This window comes from Rousettus aegyptiacus, unplaced genomic scaffold (genome assembly GCF_014176215.1).
Source record: "Rousettus aegyptiacus isolate mRouAeg1 unplaced genomic scaffold, mRouAeg1.p scaffold_m13_p_1, whole genome shotgun sequence".
NCBI lineage: Eukaryota > Metazoa > Chordata > Mammalia > Chiroptera > Pteropodidae > Rousettus > Rousettus aegyptiacus.
The window spans coordinates 7,313,513-7,336,786 of NW_023416284.1; the positions used below are offsets into that span (position 1 = coordinate 7,313,513).

Sequence of the window (23,274 nt, forward strand, 5' to 3'; positions counted from 1 at the left end):
TTCAGATACAGGCATAATTTTTATTAAGTTTGATTTCTAAAAATGAATTCTGCCTTTGGTGACGTTTTTAGAAATAAGGTTTTATAAGCATTTTTATATTATGGAAGAGTCAGTTGGTAGAGTATTATGTAGTATGTATACCTTTTAAAGAACAATCAAATGAATACCAAGACCTAACATTCAGCTTAAACGACAGAATATACAAATAGAATATAGTAAAATATCATACTGATATGATAGAATACACTAGAATATTCTACTTTTGAAGCTTCCTTGATCATAGTCCCTTCACTCACTTTCTACCCTTAGGTAATCTGTCCTGAATTTTGTGTTAATCATGTCTTTTCTGTGTGTAGTTTTTACCATATTTGTGTGTGTCACCAAACAGTGTATTTATAATTTGCCAGTTTCGTACTTATATTCAAAATCATACTGCACGTATCTCCTTGTGACCTCGTTTTGTTTATTCAATGTCACATTTTTGAGGTCCGTCCATGTTGATACGTGTATCTGTAGCTCATCCATTTTCACTGCTTTCTAGTATTCCATTGTTGTCAATGTGGCATAATTTATTTATCTTTATGGTTAGACGTTTGGATTTTTCCGGCGTTTTGCTGTTACGAGCGACGCTGGCATTCTCGTTCATGTCTCCTGGGCTACGTGCTGGAAACATGATCCACTGAGGAGCAGAGTCCCGGGTCATTGAGTGTTTTCTTTCATCTCATGTTCCTTTGTTTTCTTCTCATACTGTAGAAGCTTCTTACAACACTTCACCTCCGTTGACGCTGTCCTGCCTTTTTCGATATTGTTGTCACATGTTTTCGTTCTACGTATATTGTGTTTAACCTTCACAAAACATTAATCGTTTTGTGTTAAATAGTATTCGTTTAGGTTTATACACATATTTGCCCTGTTTTCATTTATTCTTTGCATATTCATCTGGGGTCATTTTCCATCTGCCAAAGAACTTCCTTTTGTGAGTCTGAACTTTCTCGGGTTTTTTTTTTCTTCCTGAAAAAAAAAAAAACATTTCGAAAGGTATTTTTACTGAATTTAGAATTCTGGATTGGCAAATTTCTTTCAGCCTTTTAATGATAATTCTTCATTGTCGTTCTATCATTTCTTATGCCTTTTTCCCCCTGTGACTTCTCTTAAGGTTTACTCTTCATTTTAAGTTTTTAATAATAATGTGCTAGACATGGTTCTCCTACTTGGGCTTTGTAGAACATCTTGAATTTTGGTTCAATGTCTTTTGACAGATTAGGAAAATTCTTGGATAGTGTTACTTCAGATACTGCTGCTGCTCCTTTCTCTCTCTTCCTTCTGTGACTCCACCTCCATGGAAGTTGTACTTTTTTTTCCTTTTTATCATGTCTCGTATGTCTCTTAGGCGCTTCTCTGTATTTTTATTCCCTTGTTTTTCCTTCACGCTTTGGCCTGGGTATTTTCTGCTGGCCTTTTTTTCTAGTTCACTAATCTTCTTTGATACTCTGTCTACTTTGCTGTTTCGGCCATCTATTAAAATCCCATTTCAGTTCTCAATAATTCTAACGTCTAGCTCACTGGTGAATGATCTTCTCTGGATTTTCCCCCCCTTAATTTTCAGTCATTTTGTTGACTTACATGTCTGGTAATTTTTATTGGATGCTGGACATCGTGTAAGAAAATGTTAGAGCCTCTGGCTGCTGTTCTTTTTTCCAGTTCTTCTTTCTTTCTGTCTTCAAGTGTCCAGTGCTTTGAGTTCTTCTCATGTACACCTCCCCTGCAAAACTTGTCTTCTGAGCTTTTTTGCAGTGAGGGGTATATAACAGCAAGAATTTTCCAGAGGGACCATATTTTAGTAAGGACCAAAACCTGGCATTTAAAGGGAAGAATATTGAGAAAGGATTCTTTTTTCTGGGGATGGACAATGGAGGCAGGGCTATGTGAGGAGGTAGAGATCAGCCTCGACTCCTGAAATCATAACAGAGGCTCTTAAGAAAACTTCATCTTGAAGAATCAGTTCTGCTTAGATTGGAAAATAGGTGTATCTTTTTGATAAACAAGGGTTAATTAGCTCGTTCTCAAGTAGAAAGTACACTGAGTCAGAACTCTGGTTTCCCAGCCTCTCTAGTAATTGAAGATCGGCTCTTAAAAGCAGCACAAGGCTTCAGAACAGGTCCATTAAGTCACCTTTACAAAGGCAGCTATTGAGCTAAATGGATTGTGTTTTCTTCCTCATTCCAGGGCTTGTTTTTTAGACCTGAAATCTATTAAGTAGGAATGGCTAATTCGGCAAAGAATGGCTAATTCTGCTTTTAAAAGACCAAATCTGCAGGAAGTAGATGGGTGCGGATTCTAAATGTCCTCCCCTAGGTCCCCCTTTGTGTTGGGGTTGTAAGCTAACAAAGGTAGGAACACCTACAGAAAGGCTGGAATGAGGGACTAGAGGGCTCTGGGGAGCTGTTGGGAAATAGAGCTAAGCTGCAATTGTATTTTTTATTTTAGCCCATCTGAAGGATGGAAACATTTGAGTCCATTTTTTAAAAACCCGTTTTGGCCTCTCATTTGAGCCTGGGATCAAGCAGAGTCTCAGGAGAAATGAGACAGGACTGGGATGTGTTCTGTCTCCCACTCCCATGCTTCCTGCAAAAGAGAGGTTCACCTTCTTTTGTTCCCCCAGATGCTAAAGACCTGTCCCAGGCTGTGATCTTACCTAGCATTCTTCACACTTGCCTATGAGCGACTTCCCGAACATCACCTGGAGTGAGGTGTTAGCCACTGCTTGGGAAAGGAAAGGTGGCTTACCTGGAGTCTCTGTAATTTGGTATCCAGGAAGGAATTTCCCATGGAGACAAAAACAGGAGTCATGGTTGGGTTCCCTGTGTGTATCATCCATCAAATGTAGGCAGATACTTGCAGACTTTTATTAGAGATGCTCCTGGTCTGTCAAGTTTCATCAGCACAGAGGTGATAACAGCAGCCCCTACCTTATAGGGCCACGGTGAGGATTGGACTAATTAAGTGATTTTATAATGGCCACGCCCTTGGGACGGAGCCTGATCCTCAGAAAACACTGTTTGGCCTGTGTTTACAGTTCCGAGAGCTACACTGTGGTCATCAGGAAGTTGGAAATTTTCCTTGACCAATTCTGCCACATACTCACTTAAGACTTCATTTATTTAAAGAAACTGTTGGGAATAGATTTCTTCCTAAAAATCTCATCAAGGTATTTAAAACTCTTGAAACATATGTGGCTTTTTTAGCAGGAAGTTCACCTTAACACTGGTCCCTAGCACCTGAGATGGTTCTCAGTGACGTGGCCTGTCACCTTTCTTCCAGAGCTTTTGGCGTTAGATCCTATCTGGTCATTTGAAATACAAAGTGCTTTACAAGAATGAGTCCTCATGATTGAGAATGAGATAAGCTTGAGCTTCTTTGCTATTGCGAAATGTTCCGTTTAGTGTCTAAATTTCTGCGTTTTGAGGTGTTAGTTTCTAATAGGTTTCTTTGTGCTTTCCTTTGTCCCAGGATGGGTATGCGGGTATAAGGCGGTTCCTGTGGCACAGGATTAGACACCCAGGGTTCAGTGGGGGAGGGAGGGGAGTGGGACACTCCCCAGAAGAAAGAACAGGCTTTGCGGGGTTAACCCTTGGCATTCACACACTGCTTGTGTGTCCCCCAAAGTACTTTTAAAACCGGGGTCTCTCTGGATCAACCCAGCAACTCTGTGGGTAGTAGGCCCTCTGTTTTACAGGTGAGGACTGATGCTTAAGGAGAGAGTATGTGTTTGGCTCATGCTCACCCAGCTGATGGAGCTGGGGTTGGGGCTCCTCGCCTTTCAAAACCTGTGTGCTTTTCCCGTGTGTTGGAATAATTTATCCGCCAGGTCAGGCATTACGGTGTGAGCACCACCTCGGAGGGGTTTTCCCCCGATGTAATCTATCTCCCGGTTCGGTGTGGGGCATGGGCCATTGACGCGCACTGGCACACCTTGCCGGGATGGCGGGACTGGAGCGCTCTCGGGGTGGGCAGGCTGATCCCCCTCGTCCGGCACCGACTGCCCGGAAACCCGCCTCTGGCTTCTCTCCGCGTGCTTCGAGGGTTTTCAGCAGTAGACACGCGGAGGCCTGGCCCCCTCAACACAACCCCTTACTCCTTCTGGGGGAAAGTGTACAATGAGGCCTGGCTGATAAAGAGCTAAAAAGTTGGGGCACCATCCCAGCCCCAGCTGGGTTTCTAGGTCTGTCCTGCCCTCGTGATTCTTTATAATTGGTGTATAGAAAACACAGAGAAAATAAGCCGTGACACTTGTCTGCTGTTGAAATTCAGTCTTTCTGTGGGTATTTTGCATATTTCTGTGCTTTAGCCTTGTAGCAAACTCTACCATTCCTTTTTAAGGAAAAAGCAAAATCCTATTACGAGAGTGCTTCAAACCACTCTGAGCCTCTAGATTCATCTGAAACACATCTGAGTTCACAACAGGGTCAGAGTTGCAGAACAGCAGAGAGGCCTGCCAGGCCAGCAGGCGTGTGTCCTGGGCTCCTTAGAACCAGGACGGTCCTGAGGTCTGCCTTTGTTGCTTGTGTTTAGACCTTGTGTGCTGAGATAATTCTGGGTGGCTTTGGATAACTTTGTTTCTTAACTGAAAAGGAGTGTCTGTTGCCTGATAAGTGTTTATCCGTGAAATAGCAACATGGTGTGTGTCTTAGGGTAAGAGGGCTTTTAGATCTCCAGAGACCAGGGGAAAAAAAAAAAAAGGCAAGGTCATTGGCTTAGGCATGTTACTGGAGTAGAATGTCAGTCCTGGCTTTAAAATGTCTTTATTGTTCTCATTCGGGGTCTCTTTTTCTGGATTCTTTCTCCTTTTCTTTTCCTTGAGGGGGCTACACAGGACCACAACCAAGTAGAACTAAACACAGACAAACCTGCTCTACGTCTAGTGGATAGAGACCCGGGTTCCCAAAATTCCCCTTTCTTGCCAAACCTTAACTTGTTCCATTACTTTTTTTTTTTTTTAATGCCCCTCCCCAGTTCCCAACCGTCCCCCTTCACCATTTGCTGAGTAAGGACTAGCCCTTAGGTTTGCCTTGTGTTGGTGACAGGTACCCACTGCCTTTTGGATGCCAACCTCCTTTAACCCTTCCTGGTTCACAGGTATCACGAAAGGGTATTTCAACATCAAGGCAAAACTCACACTCTTGAGAATCATTTTTGAACTGCGGATATGTTAACAATATGAAGCAGAGTGACGAGGTGCAGACCTCACTCTGAAGTGACTGGGTCCTACGTGACTCGAAGGAGGTTGTCCTTCTAGTGTACCAGGTGGGCATGCCTGGCGGTTAAGCCTCCAGACTGCGTCTGCGAGCCTGTAAACATTGGTGGCTGTTGCGTGCCAGGCGCCGTGCCGAGCATTGCACGTTATCTCCTTATCCCTTCGACGTAGAGAGCATCCGTCATTATTTGTTATTGTTTGGCGGATGGGTAAACTGAGGTCCAGGGACGTTAAGCAGCTTTTACCAGGCTGCATATTTAGTAAGTGATAGACTAAGAATTTGACTCCTTCGCCTCTGCCCAGTTTGGCTGCATTAGGGCAGCCCCCACGAAGTTCATGTCACCCTCACTTACAGGCGCCCTGTAGAGCTGTGTTTCCCAAATGCATGTGTTTGAGCTGAGCTGCTTGTGGGCAACGCCGAGCAGAATCGGAGCTGAACCACCCTCTTCTAGGAAGAACGCAGGACGCCCTCACGCCGCAGAGTCCCGTCACCTCTCTCCTTTTCCTGTTATACGTGCTCACCATCTGCCCTGGTGACAAGAAAGGTACTGTCACCAGCAATAACTCAATGGAGCAAGGATATTAAAGAGGAAATTTCCATTAGGTAAATAACTGAAAGAAGAACCCCGGAGAAGGGGGAGAGATTCCAGCCCAGGCTCCTGTTACACTGGCCGCTTATCTTTGGCGTCCCATGCTTGCCGAACATCAGGAAAACCGATAGGACAGAACGCAGGGACACGGTGTGAATTTCTTCTCTTGCACCATTCCAGCATCTACTGGAATTTCAGTTTCATGAACTCATCCGTTCTGAACCTAGCCCCAAACCCAGCCTAATTTGTAGTGGCTCCGTTTCTGTAGACAAGGGGGTTATCCTTGGGAGGCAGGGCATCGACACACACCATGTGTCAGCTTTGCAGTAGAACCGGCATCTTGAACTTCTTCTGAGATTTTTACCCCCTAGTTGAAAATAGAGCTTTACAGAAACTAATGACTTCAGGCTGTGGCCAGAATTCACAAGTGTGGTGTGTGCCGAAGCTTCCTCCGGTGAAGAAGGGGGCGGGGAATCGCTGTTGTCTTTGCAAGTGTAATAGCAGGTTTTCTAAAGGACATTCCGTTCCTCGGAACCTTTCATTATAGCGAGGGCAGGATTCACTTGCAGCCCTAAGTTTTCTGTGGACTTGAAATTGCTACAAAATGAGCTGCATTGACTTAAGTTTCTGCAAATGCTCCTTCTGTGTTGAGGTCATGTTTATACTGAGTAGAGTTACAAATGATCTGCAAATTACCTTCCAATTGCTAGGCCTTTCCTAGTGTGTGAGCTTGGCACGCGCGGCCTGCCCCGGTGCTTTCACGCCCCCTCTGCCCGAGCTTCCAGTGTGCTGGGCACACACGCACAGAGCCTAAGGCTTCCCACACACACTGTCTCAATCCTCACTGCAATTAAAGACATCACATACATCAGGCTCTGTGCTAGTACTTTACATGTATCATCTAACGTTTAACATGCAGTATCGAATCCTGACGGCATCCTCGTAAGTGGGTATTCTCATCCCCTTTTTGAAGATGAGGAGGCAAAGGCTCACGGAGGTTAAGTTGCTTGTCCATGACCTCGTGCTGTTAAGGGTCACAGTCAGGATCCGAACCCTGGTGTGAACGTCTTTCTGTTATGCCACCTACATGCCTCCTGACCGAGGTCCTTAGAGGCAGGAGGCAGAGATTTGCTCGCCTGGCACACAGTGGGGGTTCTGCGCATGTTCGATTGGCGGGTTGATTGGCCGGACGCACAGCTGGATTGTACTTGCTCCCACCCTGATCGTCAGCCTTCCCCCCAGTGCCTCTGGCCTTCATTTCTCATGTTGATCAACCACGAGCACGCCAGGGGGCATCTGCTCTGAAAAAGTTCCACAGTGAACTCGAAGGACGCCCTGCATCGTCACTCCCGCGTGACGTTGCAGCTCTCATGGGTGTCTCTGCTCTGTTTCGACCACGATCATCTTCAAAGTCAAGGACGTGGGTGAAATAACACTTCGCGGCCTCAGAGGAGACAGTGCCAGAGGGCGCCCGTGGAGAGCGCTTACTGGAATCACCTCCCTCTCCAGCCTGTGTTCTCACCCTGTCTTTGAGGGAGAAACAAGATACAGGGTGTGATTTACTTTCCCACCGAGGTGGGGAATGAGAGATGGAATTAGGGATGACTAAGTGCTCCCACAGCGAGAGAGAAGGCCACAGCTTTGTGGCGCCCTGGATTCAGTCCTCGGAAGCCCAGTGGACTGGCCCGGGCCCAGCCTTTGGCCTCAGGACCCTCCCCAGGCTGGCTTTGGCTTAGTGCGCGTCCACTGTCTCTCCTCGTGAGATCAGATTAACCGCTCATCAGTCTGCGTTTGGGGGGGGGGGCGGTCATAGATTTCAGCAATTTCCCAAGTTTTCTAAGTTCTCAAAGCCACATTTCTAGGGGCGAAGACTTTTGTCATCAATTCCTGTCAATATCTTTGTATCCTTTTACTCAGAAGTAAGACAAAGGACAAGTCCAGCTGTCTTGCATGAGTAATTAATTGTATTATAGACAGGGACGTGGGAATTCAGAATGAAGTCCTAGCGTAAGTCAAACAGGTGCTGGCACCTTTCCACGGCACAGGGGGGGCACCTGGGAAGCACATGGATGAATCCGGCATTTAAGGGGACGCGGGATCATAGGTCATCTTATCCCATCCTCCTGGAGTCGGCGTGGCGTTTTTGTACAGAGAGCACCCAGAATGAGACAGTGCTGAGGGCGCCGAGGCTGCCGTAGCAGAATCAGTTGGTAATTAGGCTTTCGGTGCAGGCTCCCTGATAAACCTTGGGTATTAAATCCATCTTGCTGGTGGCGAGTTGATGGCGAGGGGCTGGTATGGGCAGTCTGCCTAGATTACTTGGGGACTTTTAACGTCTCCCTAGTCAACTGCTAGAATGGGTAGTTGACTTTTCCCAAGGAAATATGTATTTTTATGCAAAGTAGGAGTTTAAGAAAAATGGGGAAATCGTGAAGACGGCCGAGATGTAGCCTCGGTGCCGCTGGACCTGTTCACGTGGCGCCCGCGGCTCCGGGCGCATGCGCGGTGCGCTTCTGCCGACAGCGCTTTCCCTCAGCGCCCCTGCCCCCTCACCTCTTCTATGGCATCAGAGAGGCATTTCGTCCAAGCCCTGAATGAAGAGCACTGGCACCTTACTTACATAATGCCAGAATATAGCAGGGGCTCTTTTTTTTGACCCTTTGCAGAAAAAAGGATCCCGTTTTCCTTTCTTCTCTCGCTTCCTGAGTGCCAACAGTTTGTGCTCAGCTTCCTGTCGCTGGCTGTTTCTCGTATGGAATCCTTATCTTCCTAACCAGACTGTCGTCCTTGAGGATGGGTCCCAGGCTGCTCTTTGCCCGTGTCCTCAGCTGTACCTAAGTCTGTGCTGGGCCCTGAGTGAGCGAGCGCTGCTTAATAATGACATTCTAACTTGGTTCGTAGATCATACACTGTCAGAGCTGGGATGATTTTTGGAAACCACTAAGTCCAACACCCTAATTTTATAGATGATACCACTCCAAAAACTCACTTTGGAGGCTGGTGTTTATCTGCTGGAAAGAAAAGGGGTTTTGTTTGTTTGTTTGTTTTTTATGGTAAAGCCTAACAAATGACCATGATTCTAAATCTTTGGAAGGCTTTCTTCAAAGGACGCAGGCTGTTCCTCAAAGGACTAGGATCTGACTGCTCTCCACAGTAAGAATGCTAGTTGGGGCCATCCCAAGCCGTCGTCACTCATCCTTCCAGCCACATGACAGTGTCAGTGCTATCACTATTCTCCAGATGCCGAGGGGGGCGCTCAGGGACGGGACACCTCCCTCCAGGTCACGGAGCTACTGGAATGGTTGGGAGAGGACTAGAATCTGGTTTGGTCAGTTGCCCAGGCTTAGGGCTCTCAGATGGGGTCCCTGACTGAAACCTCCACGTAGTGATTCAAAGTGCTGGCTTTGCAACGTCCTGTGGTGTGTCTGTCCTAAAAGAAACTGTAAAATTAATTTTCATTAACTTTAAGTTCTTTAATTTGGAAGTGACAGGGAAGGTAGAGCAAAAAGCAAATAACCACAGGGTTTGCATCTCCAGAAAGGTCAGTTCTCACTGCCCTAGGCTGTGAAAGCATTTGGACTGAGTAAATGGAAGGGATGTTCTCATATCTCAATCCAGGAACCATTGCTTTACCTGGAATTGCTGTTTCTTTCTCCAGTTCCTCTTGGGTGCACAGAGCTCACCTTCTCCTGTCACTAGCGTCAAGAAGCCTGAGGACTGATGGCTTCCACGGCAAATCTGTGTAACCAGCCTTGCCAGACCAGAATGTAATAGGGCCCCTGACTGCCCAATGTGCTGGGCCTTCAAGGCATGCTGTTTGCCTCGAGTCTTTTCACTAAGCTTTATATCTGAATAACATTCCTGTGAGTTTTCTGAAAGGTTAGTCCTGGGTCATTGGCACTTAAACCACTTGTTTTGGTAGATCCTTCCCAAGAAGGTTAATTATATATTTGATATCCTTCCCTTTTTATGCCTGAATGATGAGGATAAGTACCCTGTGGTTTATTAACTGTCACTTTAAACCTTTTCAAATTGTCTTGTGACAAAACAGAGTTTTATGTCCTTTTTATCCAGCTTTGATGAATGAGACAGCTTTTCTAGTTAAAATATGCCAGGGTAAATAATCTCTCTCCTGTTGGGTGGGGTAGGATTTTGCATTTGAAGTCATGAGTTCAAGTCTGCCACTTCATATGAAAGGTGATCTAACCTGTTAACTTTTCCAAATACTTCTTCTTTTTTCTTTTTTTTTTTTTTTTTTTTTGACCAACAGGATTGATAATGGTTGGTAATAGTTGAATAAGTGAAAGAAAAACTTAAGGGCAGTTGATGTCTCTAAAAACTTGATACCAAACTCTAAAACAACAATTTGCTACATTTTCCTATTTTGTATCTTCCTGATGGTTAGAGCAAAGATGTTGTGTTCTTAACATATGGAATCTCAAAGCTCACCTCTTCTCCCCCAGGCCATTTTGTTATACCTTTATTATTACTATTATTATTGTAAATTTGCAATAGTATTGTGGAAGGTAAATGTCCTTATGGATTTTTAGGAGTCGTTTTGCAAACCTTGTGTCCACCAGCGTAAGTGTCCCGCAATTCGTATGTGTCCAGTGCTTGAGAGCCACCTCCTGGGACATACAGTATGTAGACGCCACAGTTCTTGTCTCTCTCACTTGGTGTTTGCTGAATTCCAGCTGGGAGGAAGGGAAAGTATTTATTTAAAATAATTAAAATTGTAAAAATACTGCAAAGGTTTTAAAACCCTTTTCCCTCTGTTTTTAATTCGTTGCAGTTTGCAGGAACATTGTCGGATGGCCTAGGAAAGACGATGGACAATCGGCATCAGTCGGAGCGGGAGTACATCAGGTACCACGCAGCCACAAGTGGTGAGCACCTCGTAGCCGGCATCCATGGCCTGGCTCATGGTAAGTCACATGCTGCCAGGCTGGAGAAGAATGGCTCTAATGCCGCAGTCCCTCAGAGGCGCCTTTCCACCCATTCACTTGCAAGGAGGGAAAAGAAAGCCGACAGCAATGGAGATCCTGGCTGGGTGTCTGGTGTGCCTGATAACTGTCCAAGCTCTCTTATTTTATCCATCTCGCAACTGAAATGTTACAGCCTGTGAGAACTCTTCATTCATTTTCAAAATGCCATATAGTTGCAGTTCCTTCCTGTTCTCTGGCTTCTGTTCCCAGAGTGTCATAAGGTGTTATCAGTTGAACCCCTTTTAAAAATATATAGAACTGCTGTTTCAAGACATGCCTTCTGCTTCCTGAGCGCTCCTTCCATAGAAGTGAAATGTGAAGTTGGCCACCAGGTTTGTGGCCCAGGTGTTTCTGAGTCTCATATAAATGCACATTCACAGAGACCATAAATCCTTGTGCCCAAGAGGCGTAGGTGATGTGTCAGGTCTCTGAATCTGTTTGAATTCTGGCTTGTAGTGCTGCAATTCTGACCCATTTGCCCTTTGTTGTATTTTTCCCAACAACTTCTTAGCATGGCATGCAAGACTCTCAGAAACAGATACCCAGCCAACTTTCCAGCCACCGTCCCCCAGCCACACCGACCTTGGCCACTCAGAGCCACAAACCGCTCTCATGCCACCAAGTCCTTGCTCACTCGTTCCTTCTGCCCTCCGCTTCTCTTCCTCACTTCAGTGCCTACCAAAATCCTGCTCAACTCATGAGGTCCACCTCAGATGATGTTTGCCCAGCCCCACTGTCCCCATTTAGAATTAACGATGATTAGAGCACACATGGCAGCCTGGGTTGTGTTTGTAGCCAGCCGTGTGGGTCTGACCTTCCCGATAGGCTACAATAGCCAGGAGAGGAGAATGACCACTTCGTGTTTACCCGTGTACTTGCAGCGCCTTTTATGCATACCTAAGTACTTTTATGATACCTGGTGTGTAACTCATGCTTTAGTAATGGTTAGTAAATCGAACTGTTTGTACCAGATTCTTAGGAATAGTCTGAAGCTATCGGAAGTTGTATCAAGACTGATGAAGTTTTGATTAACAGCATTTGGAAGAAGAAGAAGGAATATAAATAATAAAAATCATATTTTTCTTCATGTTTAGGACACAATGTTTAGGACAGAGTTTTTGTTTATCAGTTTTTCCTAAGGGCGAGGTTTGGATCAAAATGCCTTTGCTTTCCTGAAGCCTACCCAACTGGAAAGGGAGCAGCCCCCAGGGAGACATTAAGCTAGAAATAAAATTTGCCCGAAACTAATCTGTTTATGTGCTTTAAAAGTTGATTGTTGGGCAATCATTTGGGATTAAAGATTTAGTCATTCTAGTAACTAATGATGGTGCATTGGAATAATAGATGATTGTTTTTTAATGAATATAAAATGCTGTGCTGTCTATAATTGCCTTTATCCTTTATCCTTGGGATATGAAGAGAAAGCATGGCTGTCCTCACTTTTTAGATGGATGCACCAGTGTGCTGAGAGAGTGGGTAACCAGTTCAAGGTCACAAAATCCCCTCCAGCCAAGGCTCATTCAGATGATATGTACAGCATCTCCAGGAGATGTTTGGCTGTTCTGAGACCAGGAACCAGTGGCCTCATTCAAGGAAGATCCATCAAGCTCTGGGTTATGTGAGAGCAGTAGTCTAGAGTGAGATCCTTCCTCCAGGATGAAAAAGCTCTCAGAAGAGAGCAGTCTCCCTGGTTTAAAACCTGGGGGTCACACTCGGTTTGACTGTAGGCCCCGCCAGACCCAAGTTCAGCGATGCTCTGTCTCCGTCATGAACTTTGTTCAGAGGATTGGGAAAGGGATGTTGCCTCACTGGGGCAGAGGGACCCAGAATCCAGAAGGAATGTCATGAACTGTTAGTACGTTCTCACCCAGGGAATTTCCTTTACCAATTTGTCTCACTAGAGCTGAAGAGTCTAGAGAGCTTCTTCACAGCCCCACCATCAAAGGGTAAACATCCTGTAGTGTCCCTGGCACAAATCCTGGAAATGCTCCCTGGACAGGGCCCACATCTTCCCTGCAGCCCGTGTCCTCGCCAGCCTTGGCCAACTTCCGGCCACGTTGGAGGCTCTTTAAGGTCATCACTGTCAACTTTCAGAATGTCGGGAGTGTCTTTTTGACCTAGGTTGGTCCTTTGAACTGACCCCGTAGAGGGTCCCGGCAGCGTTTGGGGAGCGACTTCCATCACGGCTTCATCATTCACTCTGCCTACACCTGACCCCAGCAGTGCGCTGCAGCTTTCGCCCCATTTCAAACACTTGGCGGTGTCGGCCAGTCACATCGTGTTCTTTGAAAACCAAATACCTATACTTAGTTATCTCTCTGCCTTATGCTTTATGGGGTCCCAGCTTTCCCCCAGGGCCCTATTTTCTAGTCTGTCGATTTAATCCTGCTGCCTGCCTCCTCCCGCAACAGCCCGCGTGCTGCCCAAGCTCTGGAATTGAGAAGGCCGCTGTTAGCCTCTTAGCTTTCATTTGAGTTTTTAAAAAACTGGAACATAAGTTTACTTCTGACTAATATACAATATATTTATATATAACATATATTCTGATTAAAATATATAATATTACATTCTCGAGCTCCAAATTTAAGGGGCATATCTGCTATTTTTTGGTCTTGAGCTGGCCTGCCTGTGACCTGTCAGATGGGTAGAATGCCCCCGAGTTACTCTGCCAGGTGCATGGAATTGAGAGGTGTAGCTTTAAATGCTGTTGCTTTGGACCTTGGCCCGGTTACAGTAGCCCTTGTCTTTTTTGCTAGGTATCATTGGTGGCTTGACCAGTGTGATAACGTCAACAGTGGAAGGTGTGAAGACAGAAGGGGGTGTCAGCGGTTTTATATCTGGCCTGGGGAAAGGCCTCGTTGGCACTGTCACCAAGCCAGTAGCAGGTGCCCTGGATTTTGCGTCAGAAACGGCCCAGGCGGTGAGAGACACAGCCACACTTAGTGGCCCCAGGTCAGTGCTCACGGGGGGAGCGCCTTTTGCAATTTTGAGCCCAAGTCCGCTCCTTCTCCCAACACTTACTGATGAGTTTAATCATATGCTTTCTGCTTTGGTGATTTTTTAAGTATTTGAAAACACATAACTAAAATTTCTGACTCACCTAATATAAATACATGAAAATGAGGCCCAAAAATGTGGCATGAGGTTTTGCAGATCTGTACCTATATGTGTATCTATATATCTGTATATATTGGAGAGATAGACATGTACACGAAATGTTGTTTTTCTTCGTTAGAGGGGTCAGAAGTAGGATCGCATCCTTACGAACCTCCCCTCCTCACCAAACTAGACTCCCACTTGCCCACTAAGAAGACTCTCAGTCTGCAAGCTGGGTCTTGCTCCTGAGCCTCATGGCATAATCCTGGAATCTCTAAAGTTGCGGTTCACCTCATGGGTCTGTCCCTCCTTAGTTCTCCTTCTACTTGACGGTGCCAGCCAGTCCCGCAACCTCATGGTGAAACTCCCCGAGCGAGTTGGCAGTTCTGCTGCGGACGCTGTCTTGCCACAAGACCAGCTGAGACAGGAAACCAGCCACAGCCCACACGGCTCCACATCCCGCAGAATCCAACCACGTTACCTTAGCTGTTTGTGTTCGTGGCCTATTTTAGCCTCCCCTTTCCAGGGTGACTAATCGGAGATCTTAACAAAGGGTGTGATGGGCAGTACAGTCCTGGCCGAGCTGGACTCCACCTAAGCTGAGGGTTTTGCTGCTGCCTGTCTAGGAGCTTCTCCCTGAGTGAGTTAGTGTGCCCTTTCAGGATGCCAGGGCCTAGACTGTTTCCACACCCTGCTGCTCCCTCAAATGGGACCTGAGGTGAAACCATCCCCAATTAAAATGAATCGATTTGTCTGTCAGTAGAAAACTTGACCGATGACTCAGGACTGCAGTGGGAGAAATGCTTAAGACTGCGGACTGGAACCATGTAATGCATCCTGCCAGAATGGCTTCCATCTGGAGGCAGCTGCTCTTTAAAAAAGGATCTGTAGAGTTTACTTTAGTTAAGTTGCGTTCTATTCCCAGATACAGAGCTCAAACAATCCCTGAGTATATTGAAGCAGTTATGAAGTTAGGGGGAGGGGCAGTAGGGAGTCTTCAAAAGAATTTCCAATTGCTTTTTCCATGTCCGCTCAAAGGCCAAGAATTCTACCTCCGGTATTTTGTCAGGACAGTAAGACCTAATCAAGTGAGGAAATCAGAAGCCCCCTAAAAATTCCAAAAGAACCATCCTTATTCTTAAAATCCTAGAGCGGTGAAGGGATTGAGTGATTTGTTTCAAAAAGAACCTGAGATGTATCTGTGAATTTTTTAAACTATTATTATTTTGTGCTGTGAGCTTTAATGATATTGACCAGAAAGAAATCACTTGAATTTTCTATAATGTTAGTTTAGAAGTCTTGGTAAAGTTTTGCGTTCTTTTTAGGAGCACAAGAAAGGCACGGAATGTCCAGCATTGCCATAGAAGGTTCAGTTTAGTGTCAGCCAGCATGTATCTGTCATTCATTCATTTTCAGTCAGTAGATACCGACCGAAAATTTCCTAAGAACCCAGGGTCGGGAATGTAGCAGAAGCTAGATAAAGTAAGGCTGTCTCTGGGCTCAAAGGGCTTATGGTCAAGTGAGGCAGCAAACATCAAACAGTCATGTAAACGATTATTTGCTGGAATTGCGGTCAGTGACACAGGACATTCACAGGGCGCGGTGAGACTGTAGAATCAGCCAAGGCAAAGGGGAGAGGGTGGCCAGTGAGGTCAGGAAAGACTTTTCTCGGGACGTGATATTTGAGGTGAAGCCTGAAGCGTAGGTAGGAGTTGGCCAGGTGAAGCGAGGAGAGAATCACATTGCGGGCCAGAGGGGTGCAGAGAAGCTGTGTGGTTTGCCTCAGAGCAGACAGTAACTGGCAGTGCCTGGCCGTGCGCTCCTCCCAGAAACAAAAGCTACGACGGTAGGTGAGGAGAAGCCAGGCAGTCCTGGGCTGTGGGCGTGACAGCCTGCAGGAAAGGGGATTAGGCATCTGCTCCTCCTCTCTGTTCCTGGAGGGGCCACTAGTGGCCGAAGGTATCAGGTGAGTGGGGCACATGCTGGACCCGTGCTAACTGGGGGCCTCCAAGACACCTGGCCTTTTGCCCTTTTTTGCACTGGAAAGGTGTTACAGATTCTTCAGAAACACTTTGACCAATTTCCATCAGTCCATTTATCTAGGTTCAAAGGTAGGAGGTTTGTTAATGAAGAGCCACTTGTTAAAAAAGAACACTTGTCCCGGAAGACAATAGACCTGGGTCCCAAAGCCCTTACCTGTTAGCATTGGGCCCTCGGGCAAGGCTCCTGGCCTGTCTAAGCCTCAGTTTTTAAATCTATAAATCAGGAGTAAAGGTACCTGTCTATTCTACCATCAAGGCGTTTGAAGCCTAACCAGAGTTATTTTAATGTGAATATAAACATAATATAAAGAACTATAAAATGCTAGGTGATACTGGTTTTGAAAGTCACGTTACAGGAGCAGGTGGGGAAACGGTTCAGTGCCTTGAGGGTCTGTTCTGATGACACTGATCTCTTAGGAACCTACTCATTCCACCAAGGTCTAAATCACCCTGGTTTCTTGGAAGTGAGTTATAACCCTCTCCAGCCATCCCAGTTGATTGAACAGGGTCCAGGGGTGTTACTCAGGGTTTTTCCCCCCGCTGTTTAGACAACAGGGACTAACAAACGATTCGAAGGGATTAGAAGTGAGATTCTGACCGAGGGCTGACCTGAGCCCAGGGACTGAGCCAGGAATTCAACCCAGGAGTCCACAAGTTCTGCTCTGAGTCTGCTCTTGGAATGAGACTTTCTGCTTCCTTTGTAATATTTCATCCAAGTGGAGGCTTAGATCTTAGCATCTCTGTTTTAAGTGACCCAAATTTTAAGCAGATGATAGCGAAGTAAGCCATAAAACTGTGAAAGAATATTCCTTCCAGTAATCCATCTGAAAAGTGGCTTTACAGGAAACATTGGCGCCTTTTTCTGTTTATTTGAACATGACTTTATTTATAGGGAACCCCCCCCCTTCGGTTCTCTTAGATGAAAATACTTCCAAGTTCCTCTCCTTGTTAGAACATGCAAGTGTTCGAAAGGGGCAGCCGCCTCCCTTTTCTCTGCAGCGTCCATGCAGCCCAGCAGTCCGTGGGAAGGCAGGTGGGGGCGGGGGAGAGACGAGGGCGGAGGACAGCAGAGCCTTGGCCTCGGCGTGGATGTGTGGACCAGTATCCCTTGCTGCATTTGCTAACTGTACAAGTATGTGTGGTTTGGAACTGAAATGGGAGGCCTTGTCCAAGGCAGCGTTCTGCTGGCTCGGGCTGCATCTCCTCGTCCGCGTGCATCGGGCCACATCTGTCCGTTCCAAGTAAAGTTTATGAAAATGGCACAGATGCCACCACGCCATGGTGCCACCGAAGCCATGGCGAAAAGCCCTGCCACCCCTCAGCAGCCCAAAGCAGGGCGCGCGACCTGGGCTGCGTGCCCGGTTCTCTGCGTGCGTGATGCCATTTGATGGTCGCGTCTGAAAAGATACTTTGGAGAAAACCCCAGGGACCCCTGGGCAGCCGTTTCCCAGTAGAAGGCAAAAATACCATTGAAAAGAGAGGAACATCTGACCGTCAGCTCTTGATTTGCTTGTTTATTTCTCTAAATACCCTCTGTCGTAGGCTTTGGGATGCATGGCATTTCAGGAAAGTGGCACATGATTTATGAAGCTGGATCCTGAGGTTTTATCCAAGATATTTCTTCACCGTTTTAGTCAAGACTCAAACCAGGGGAAGAAACAGGAGTTGGCAGGACTCGAAATATTTAAGCTAATTTAGCAAAGCTCGCGAGTGTTGGAGCTTACCTCGTCATTTGAGTCAGGTTGGGGCGGGTGGAGGGTTTGAAGGGTGGAGTGGGTCAGCGTTCCAGAACATCAGGGCTCTGCCTGTGCTCAGGAATCCCGGGACCCCGTGTTGTGCGCATAGGTGCGAGTTCCAGTGGCTCCGAGAACTTTTGAGTAGCCGTTTGGTTGACTTCACAGAGAAGATTTATGGGGGCATGTTTGACTTTTTCAGTAAAAACACTCCTAAGACACCACCCAAAATTTGTGAAAGGCACGTTCAGTTAATAGCCTCTTAGACGCGAGACTGAAATGGATTTTCTCGAGGAAAACTTTTCATCACAGTGTTTGCGTCTTGCCCATGACTCTGGGATAAAAGAGTTGAGACCCTCATGGGTCACCTGAACACCCCTGGGTTGGACGTCAGGAAGGAGTCAGCAGAGGCATTTAGGCGATGCTTCTACTACCCTTCACCCCGTTTGACAGTCCCGCTTTTAGTTATTCTACCCTGAAAGCAGCCATCTGCTCTTCTCGGTGTCAGACGCAACACATCAAGCAGAATCGGCTTGCATTGAGCCTTTAGGGAACTCACAAAGGTAAAAACCTAACAGAAATTAAAATGTTATGGTGCAGCTCTCGGTGTTCCCATGGGTGTTCCGTGCAAGGGAGAGGAGGGTACACTGGTGGCCCACGTGAACCCTCAGAAAGTTTCTGTTTTGTCTCGAAACTATAAGTGAAATTTACACTTTATCCCATGTCCGTTTTAATAGGAAAATGTTTTTAATTGCTACCCAATAAAATGAACCCTTCAGAAAGGTGGTCATCCTGTAGCTACTGCCTCATGCTTGTTTAGGAAGTAAAGATGCTCCTTGCAGATGAATCTCGTAGGCTCCAGTAGCATCGATCTAAACACGAGTGTGTTGGTGAGGGTGCACACCCAGAGCCCAGCACATCGTAACAACCCCGAGCCTCCGTTTCTTACCTTTGAGCATGAATGTCAGTTGGTTTGGTTGACTGCTGCTTGGGGCAGCCAGCACATTGGTTGACATGTCAGTTTTATCATGAGAAGGAACTAGATCTTGGTGAAACAAAAAATATTGTGGCATCCAGCTGAAGGGGCGAGACTTCAAATCTCTCTTCTGTCGCTCAAAAGTGGCACAGAACTTTATAGGGGCAGCCACCATATCTGTCGTCTTCTCACCCGTGGGTATGTGTGAGGTGAGAGCCATATGTTCTCACCACCTCATCTTGCCAAACTAGGCCTTTCCACGGGATGCTCGAAGGTAGCTGATCATCTCCTCACTCCTGTGCAATCCCAGAAGAAGAGGCAACACTCAGAGCGGCGTTAATGACTTAGGGTGTCTCGTCCGGGTCAGAAACTGAGCTGATGAAGTCACAAGAGAAGATATTTTTAAGAAACATCTTAACAGTCCTTCATGCCTTATAAGTTAAAATTCGTCTCATAGGAACACAAGCAGAGAATTCTTATTTTCTAAGACAGACTTCTTCCCTCTTGCTGAACTCTAAATACTGTATTCCCCTTTCACTCAAAGGCTCTATCTAGACAATGCCATTCTCATTATAACGTAACTTATGGAAAGTCATATCTGTTGCTAAAAAAATGGAAGGTGTGTGTGTTTCTGCATTTCTGAAATCCCATGGCTCATTTTTATGCAAGATTATCTGTTAGGGGAAAAAAAACACTTTTTTGGTCATGGTACATTACAATTGTTTCTAGAAAGGAGAGTGTCTGTTTTTGTGTGTGTGTGTGCCATTTTTGGCATGCAGAGATGACTGACTTCATGGAAACGGCACAATCCTGCTTCCAGAAGTCAAAATAAATTGATTTTAGGCATGTACATCTTTAAAGCATAGTCCTTATATCTCAACCAGCAGGTCTTTGCTCAAAGAAAATAGAATGGAAAGTGTGATCGCTTTCCGATTTTGGTTTCTTCCATTTAAAGATTAAATAATCAGGCCAGTGTTGATCTAAAGGCTCCTTCTTCTTCAGTGACTTGGTTTTTAGAACTCTGGAATAACACCCAGCCTTGTATACACGTAAGATATGTGTTTGAGAGTTTTGGTTTGAATTTCAAGAGAAACACAACAGTGTATTTTTTTTTCCTAAGAAAACATTTATTTCGTGCGTTAGAGAAGAACGAAAAGCCATCTACCGTTGATGGAAGTCCTCTGCAAAGGCATTAATCGGGTTCACTCATTTTTAAGTTTTGGTGACTGTCTGGCCCTGGCTCTCCATTTGAGCATCATCCCTCCTTGCCCAGCATGAAGCTGCGATCTCCTTTGAGTCAAATCCCTTCCTCCCAGACTGGAATTAAAATGATTCTGAGACATGTGGAGGACATTAGGCTAGCGGGGGATCGAAGGCTGTAGTGTATTGTATCACAAGCCAGGGCTTTTAATCTTTGGGGGAAGAAAAGGTAGGTTTGGATGTTACAGTTAACCCTCTTTCATTCGTCCCAATGCCTTTATCTAGTAGTCTTGCCAGACTGCCTCTCAAAGACAGATTCTTACTAAGTTTCTCACTAATTTGTCAAGTGGTGGGACGGAGGCCTAAAATGGAATTAGTAAACATTTTAATCACAATATACTCTGAAAGAAACAGTTTTACTGTATCAGGCTTATATAATGCAAATCAGGTTAACATGTGACTAATCTGTGTCCTTAGTGGATTTACTTTAATACATGGAGGAAACTGATTTCTAATTAGCACAAAATTTGCAAATACAGGTCCTTTTAGAACAGAGGTTCTCAAAATATGGTCTAGGGACTCCTGGGGAACCCCAAAACCTCTCGGGGATCTGTAAGGTCAAACCTATTTTTGTATATTTATGTATCAATTCATATATAGATAAAGAACTGTGCTTATAATACCATCTAATCAATGTGTGGCGGAGTTGCGTAGAAGCCGCACGAGGTGTGATACCGCAGCAGAGTAACTGTAGGAGCAGATAGAAGAACACAGCTGTTTTCTGTTAAGCAAGACGTAAGATTTGCAGAAATGTAAAATAATGCCACTCTTCTCACCTTCTGCGACTCCATGAATGTGCCACCAGCCAACAGCTACCTGCACCTGGCTAATTTCCTTGACAAGCTGTTTTCTGTTGGAAATATGGTGACCATCCATCATCCTGCTGATAAATAGCACATATCGGCAATGGTGGATTAATGTGGATTAAACTATAGGAGCCACTGTAATGTGACGCTTCACTTTGGCATCCTGCCAACAGTTGTCAGCCTTCCTGGTTTGCTCCTGACTTTTACTGGGTTTCTTGAAGTAACGATTGGAAAGAGTTCATCACATGTCAGAAAGACATCTCACAGTCATTTACCTAATTTAGTCCTTCTCCTTAACCTACCATCCCGATAAATTTTAACTTCAGCAGCATGGCGAGCGCAGAGCAGAGCACTTCACAGTGCCAGTCCAGCTCATCAGAAGGCCCCTCGGTGGAGTCAGCACTGCCTGAGCCCTGTCAGGAGGCCGAGAAGGTGTATCTGTGTCAGAGTTTCCTTGGCAGAACCTCAGCTTTCCACTCGAGCGGAGGCGGTAGGGCAGGACAAACGCACAATATTTGGACAGGCTCCTTTGAACTCCTGTGGAAAGCAGTTTTTATGAGGCGGTTGTTCTGTGTTAACACCAGAGCCAGCTCCTAGTAGATTTTCCCCAAACATACTTCAAACATAGATAATGGCAGGGGTGACCCAAGCCATATCATAAAATCCCAGGACTGCAGAAAACTTCAAAGGAGCAAAACTCGTTACGAGGATGATGGGGCCCAGGCATCCTGGGTCGCCCTGGCGGGTTAGGCGGGGCATTGCGCCGAGGGCAGTGTGGCCTTCCCACCAGTGGCCGAGGTCAAGGCTGTGCCCTAGACTTTGCCGATCTGCTCCAGCGGCACAGTGAGGGTGGTAGGGACTGGCACCTGCCACCCCCTAAGGCATTAAGGCCAAATTACCAGCGCTGAGCGCCTTCGTATCCCTAGGGAACAGATGCGAGCCTCAAAGAGTTTTTATGTTGTCATTTGAACTGTTGGGGGGTTCCATTAATTCAATCTGGCCAGTTCTGACCTTGTGATATTTAGATCCAATTGCTTAGTAAGCACGGTGGTTCAAGTATAGGCAAATTAACAGTCGGAATTTGTTCACTGGTTAAGTGTTGACATGTGCTGTGCCCCAGGCAGATAATAGGTGTTAAGGACTGAGAATGTTTAAATACTTGAGGACAAAACCATTTTCAAAGAGTCTTCCAGGTACTTGAGGATCACCAAGCTATTTTGGGGTCAGTATTTGTAAATTAGTCTAACATGTTGATTAAAGCAAGTCTCTATAGCTTTTTTGAAGTATCCCATTATTAGTGACTTAACTTGCTATTTGTTCTTGAAGATGACAACACTTTGGGAAGGTTTGGTAGAAATAGGCGTTTTTTGTTTTTTTTTTCTGCCTTGTTACGAGGCCCATCACAGCTCCTTCAAAACAAATCATTATGGTTTTACTAATTGTTTACAATTGGCCAGTGATCTCTTGATTTTTCAGTTATAAAGATTTTATCTTGTATGTTTTTACTAAATATCACTTAGTGTCTACAAATAAGAAAGACGGTGTTCTTAAAAACCTGTGATTTTGACCTTCCCTCGCTATAGCAATCTTTTTAATTTTTTCGAATTTTATTTTATTTTATCAGAATAAGTCCCTGTTCACACTTTTAAAAGTCAAAAACTTCTACATATCTGAAAGCGTGTACCTCTCCGGGTCTCGGGGCCCACTTTCCCCGCCTCTGACTCCCGCTCCCCAGAGGCAACTGCTTTCAACACTTTTGCCTCTTTCTTCAATTTGGAGATATTTGCCTCCATGTTTCTTAAAAAAAAAAAAAAAAAAGTATAGTAGTGTTTCTTGGTATCATTTGACTTTCTATTGCTATACATACATGTTCCCTCTCCCCATTTTTCAATAGTTATATCGTCCTTTTGGGGTTAATCACTTTCAGTTTTTTACGTTATTATGACTATGTGAATGATATTCCCAGTGAAGCCACCTAGGTTACTATGGCGATGTTTCCTCTCTGGTTTAACTTTTGGGTGGTTTTTTCTCCTTGGAGTTGGTAATTGCTTTTATTGTTGTTCACGTAGTTTTCTAGATGCGTATTCTCAACTTATCCCCAAACTCTTAGTTCACTTTCAGCGTCTTTCACCAAGGTTAGTAACTCCTTTTTTAAAGAGAATTTCTATCTGTCGATTACTAATTTATCTGTAGCCCCTCCTCTGTGTTTACAGACGTGCTAGGTGATTCATCGGTTTCATAATTTTTCTTGGATGCTCTCCCCTGGGTGGACTGGCCTCTCTCTAAGCTCCACAGAGCTGGTCAGTGCCCTGTAACTCTGCTGATTTCTTTCTTTCTTTCATTTGATTTCTTTCTTTCTTTTGTTCATTTTGGTCTTTTTCTTTCGTGAACAGAGACAGTTCCCAGAGGCTTGGTGATGCTGACTTTCTGTTCCGTTCCCATGTAAAGATGAGGCACTAACAAGCAGACTGGGGACTCTGCGTGGGGCCTGGGGGCCTGGAAGGGTCAGGTGGGGACCTGTTGGTTCTAGTC

At 45.4% G+C, this 23,274-nt stretch overlaps 1 protein-coding gene across 10 annotated transcripts in view; it reads left to right on the forward strand.

Moving 5' to 3' along the window:
• VPS13D (vacuolar protein sorting 13 homolog D) overlaps positions 1-23,274 on the forward strand; it is a 216,958-nt gene that overhangs the window by 157,244 nt on the left and 36,440 nt on the right. For all 10 annotated transcript variants that reach the window (XM_016149454.2, XM_016149446.2, XM_016149452.2 and 7 more), the window contains 2 exons: positions 10,637-10,769; positions 13,586-13,781. In XM_016149454.2, the coding sequence (XP_016004940.2) occupies positions 10,637-10,769; positions 13,586-13,781 (329 nt within the window). The remainder of the gene's footprint in view (positions 1-10,636; positions 10,770-13,585; positions 13,782-23,274) is intronic.